General features: G+C 48.5%; 1 protein-coding gene across 1 annotated transcript in view; it reads right to left on the bottom strand. All coding sequences in view use genetic code 11, as the record gives it.

The window, feature by feature from the left end:
* Positions 1 to 1,359: 1,359 nt before the first annotated feature.
* The window catches only part of EGR_06609 (Microtubule-associated protein), a gene marked incomplete at both ends in the record, with an annotated part of 13,162 nt that continues 11,027 nt past the window's right edge, over positions 1,360 to 3,494 (bottom strand). Inside the window, 5 exons of the mRNA XM_024495858.1 lie at positions 1,360 to 1,613; positions 1,774 to 2,010; positions 2,146 to 2,187; positions 2,269 to 2,687; positions 2,795 to 3,386. Of these exons, the coding sequence (XP_024349716.1) occupies positions 1,360 to 1,613; positions 1,774 to 2,010; positions 2,146 to 2,187; positions 2,269 to 2,687; positions 2,795 to 3,386 (1,544 nt within the window). The remainder of the gene's footprint in view (positions 1,614 to 1,773; positions 2,011 to 2,145; positions 2,188 to 2,268; positions 2,688 to 2,794; positions 3,387 to 3,494) is intronic.

Below are 3,494 nucleotides of genomic sequence, written 5' to 3'. Positions count from 1 at the left end.
ATTCTTCCTCCTCTTGCAGATCTTCGTGTCATTATTTGAAGCGACACTACGCGTTTCGCGCCTATCATGCCATCTTCCTCGCTCTTTCTTAAATGATAGGTGGGTGGATGGATGGATAGAGGGATGAAGAAATAGTGAAATTGGATGACTAGTGAATGAGGGTATTTAAGGTGGAAGGGTGGATCCGGTGCTGGGTGGGGAAGCGGAGTTTTTACGCAGCGATGGAAAAATGCATCAGCGGTGAACGAGTGGATGGATAGGTGGATGCTAAGTGGACGGATGAATGTGGAACCAGTTTTGCATCGGTTGCGTTCGAATGTCTGTGATTCGTTGTGCTCATTACTTTCGCACGTCCACCCGTCGCATATTGGGCCTTTTGCACTGATCTTTTGCGTTATTCCACCTAACATATTTCGGGATAGTTGAATGAGGGTTGCAAACCAAGTGGATGAAAACGCGATGCATACAGACTCCATGGGTACGGGATGGATGCATCCAAGACGGATACATACATGATGGGAGATAGATGAGGGATAGAGACCAAGCAAATAGATCTGGGGTGGATGGTTAGGGAATGGATGAATGGTACGCATACAGGGTAGATGCTCCTTGGATTCGACTAGAAGCTGTTATTGAACCCTTCGAAACTCTTTTTAACTCCAAATCTGCCCTGACACCAATCAGCCTAACTTTGGTGCCATAATCTACATATTCCCTGATGACCGCACACTCGTCCAGAATAAAATACCTCCAAAACACTCTGCCTCCCTAAGCTTTTCCATCCACCCTCTAGACGCCTGCCCGCGCAAAAAACCAGGACAGTGCAATGTGGCATGCTGCATGAAACCTTCAGGGGTGATAAGACCATAGTAACGTCCCTGCATTTAGCCCTTTCACAAGCCTTCACTTGCCCACTCCTCCGACGTCCGATTATCAAGACAGAAAACACAACACTAAATTCAATAGCGTCAAGCGAGAATCTTTGTTCCATTTGTTCGGCCTTAATTTTCTGGTCTTGTTTGTAGCAGACAGATGGGTAGAGGGGGAAGGGAGGCAGTAGAGATGGAGGTGGGGCTAGCAGTACAGCGTGGCAGAAGGCGAGAGGACACGCAAGAGAAGATGCAGCACAAGCATTCAGCCATATCCAGGAAGCAGAAATGGGGGAAAATAAACGAACAAACCAAAGTCACGAAAAACTTCTCGAATCGCAGTGAGGCGGAGAAAGGGCTTCAACAACTCAAAGAGGGAGGAGGCAATGGAGCCTTTTTGAATTGTGTAGAAATGTTGTGATCGGCGAAGTGTAGTGATAGTGTGAATGATGCAGGATGGCTTGGTGTAGAGTGGATGGAGTTTCATCGTTTAGACGGGTAGTTGGGTACCTGGACAAGTGATCTCGATTCCATGGTCGGAGAAGTGGATATCAGAGAGAGTGGCAGAGGAATGGACGGTCACTTCAACGGCTTGGAGACGCTCCTCACCTGTACCGCTGCCATCACCACTTCCACCTCTACTTCGACGCAACCAACGCACCCATTCCAGAGGCTCGTCGGTGGGAACTACGTTGATACCTTCAACACCTCGACCGCCGCTCATCTTTGTTACTGCTTCACGTTCTAGGAAAGAGGGCGGAAGTAGTCGGCATTAGGATAGGCTTTTGACAACACGGAGTTGCGCGATTCCAGAGGCTTTTAAGACGTGACCTTCGGTTTCTGACAGCTTTTTGATCACCTTAATTAAAAAGAAGTGGCTGCTAAACCTCCAAAGTCAACCTACCCTCTGGCTTCCACTTGGAGATTCCAGCAATAAGCGCCTCCCCCGTGATGGGGTGCAGACACTCCCCAGAGAGCACATAGACCCGGGCCCGGACTTGGGTGAAAAATTGCGTCGCCATGGCAAAAGGCACGCGGATTATATAGCCTGGGACCCAGATAACATCTAGCCGGAGTGGTGAACCTGGGGAAAGAGTCTCTGGGGCTTTGGAGGTTGTGGAAGATGCGGGAGCCTTCGTGCCTAAAAGGGAATACGTGGAGGAAAAGGATGGACGGATTTTGGGAAGATAGATGAAAGAGTTGGTAAGCAACTGTAATATAAGCAAGCTGCAAAGCCTTCTTCCAACACTTTCACTCTGGCATATCAAAGACTTACCCAGAGCAGCCGAGCGAGCAGTTGTAGGTCTTGAAGGACGAACTAAAAAGGTGGGAGAAGAAAGGTAGATTTAACTCTGCAAGGGTTGATCCTTTAATTGTATTTTCCTCTCTTCATTCTTACCCAATATCGTTCTGGAAGGCAACACTGGAACTGGAATTCCCTGTGGATGTCCCCACTGAGTCAGCGGATCAAACACTGCACCACTACTATCACTGCTACCTACGGGCTTCTCTGATGACTCAGCCTCCTTACAAGATGGCACTTCCATATCTCCAGTCCCGCCTACAGCAGCAGTAGGGAACTTCTGATGGAAGGATGCCTCTGTTTCTTCCTCTCCTTCAAAACTTTCAGACTGATGTTGGCTGTAGAGCAGAGGATGTTGGCTAGAGAAACCGGAAGGTGCTCCTGACTGTGGTGATGCGACGTTGATGGCAGGGGAGGAAGAGGAGACTACTTCCGGTTTGAATCCAGGTGGAATGGGGGCAGCTTCGGTGTGGATCATAGAGCCGTTGGATGCCTCGGAACTGGGAGTGTGGATGCTGAGAAGTTGAAAGGAAGATAAAGAATAAATCAAACCTTGGATAGTGGGATAGACCGACTACCACAAGACAAATAATATTGAGATAGGATCCGATTTCACACTTACTTTTCGTCTACCGGCCTACCAGCAGCAACGTCCATAAATCCAATGTGCGGTCCATCATAAGTCGTCGAATCCGCTGGCTGTGAAGTACACTCCGTCCGCAATTGGTACATCAAATCACCATGGATCGGAGGCATGTTCTCCGGTGTGGACTCCATGGAATCTATGTGATCTGTAACCTCTGGAATGACCTTTCCTCCTCCAACACTTATCTCGTGTACTGGGAATTCATCATCAGTTGTCGCTGTTTGTGGTTGTGCATAAGATTGTTCCTGGAATTTCGTCACCTCCATGGTGTGATCGCCAAGGCTGGAGGGTGGGAAATTTGATTTAAGAGACCCGTCTAGCTCTGGAGATCCCGATAGCAATGTGGACTCGGCGATAGAAGCTTTCGAAGCGTCGACGACTTCACAGCATGTGGCATCACCAGAAGGAACTGCAAACTCCATACCAGCTGGAGATTTCGAGATTTCACGCTCAAAGTAAGCTTGGGATCTAGAAATGTATGATTCAACCGGCTGATGCTTCTTCGCATTATCGAAATCCACGATTATAGGAGACTGAGCGATCTCTACATCCTTGTGGGCATCAGTGTCTGGAGACAAAGCAAATTGTGCTTCATCCGGAGACCTTGCCAGGCCAGAGGTATCGTGAAATTCATGCTGCACCCCAAGTTCCATGCCAACTGAAGATTGTGAGCTTT

The sequence above is a fragment of the Echinococcus granulosus genome (genome assembly GCF_000524195.1).
Source record: "Echinococcus granulosus chromosome Unknown EG_S00060, whole genome shotgun sequence".
Taxonomy (NCBI): domain Eukaryota; kingdom Metazoa; phylum Platyhelminthes; class Cestoda; order Cyclophyllidea; family Taeniidae; genus Echinococcus; species Echinococcus granulosus.
This window is presented reverse-complemented; position numbering and strand designations above follow the sequence as displayed.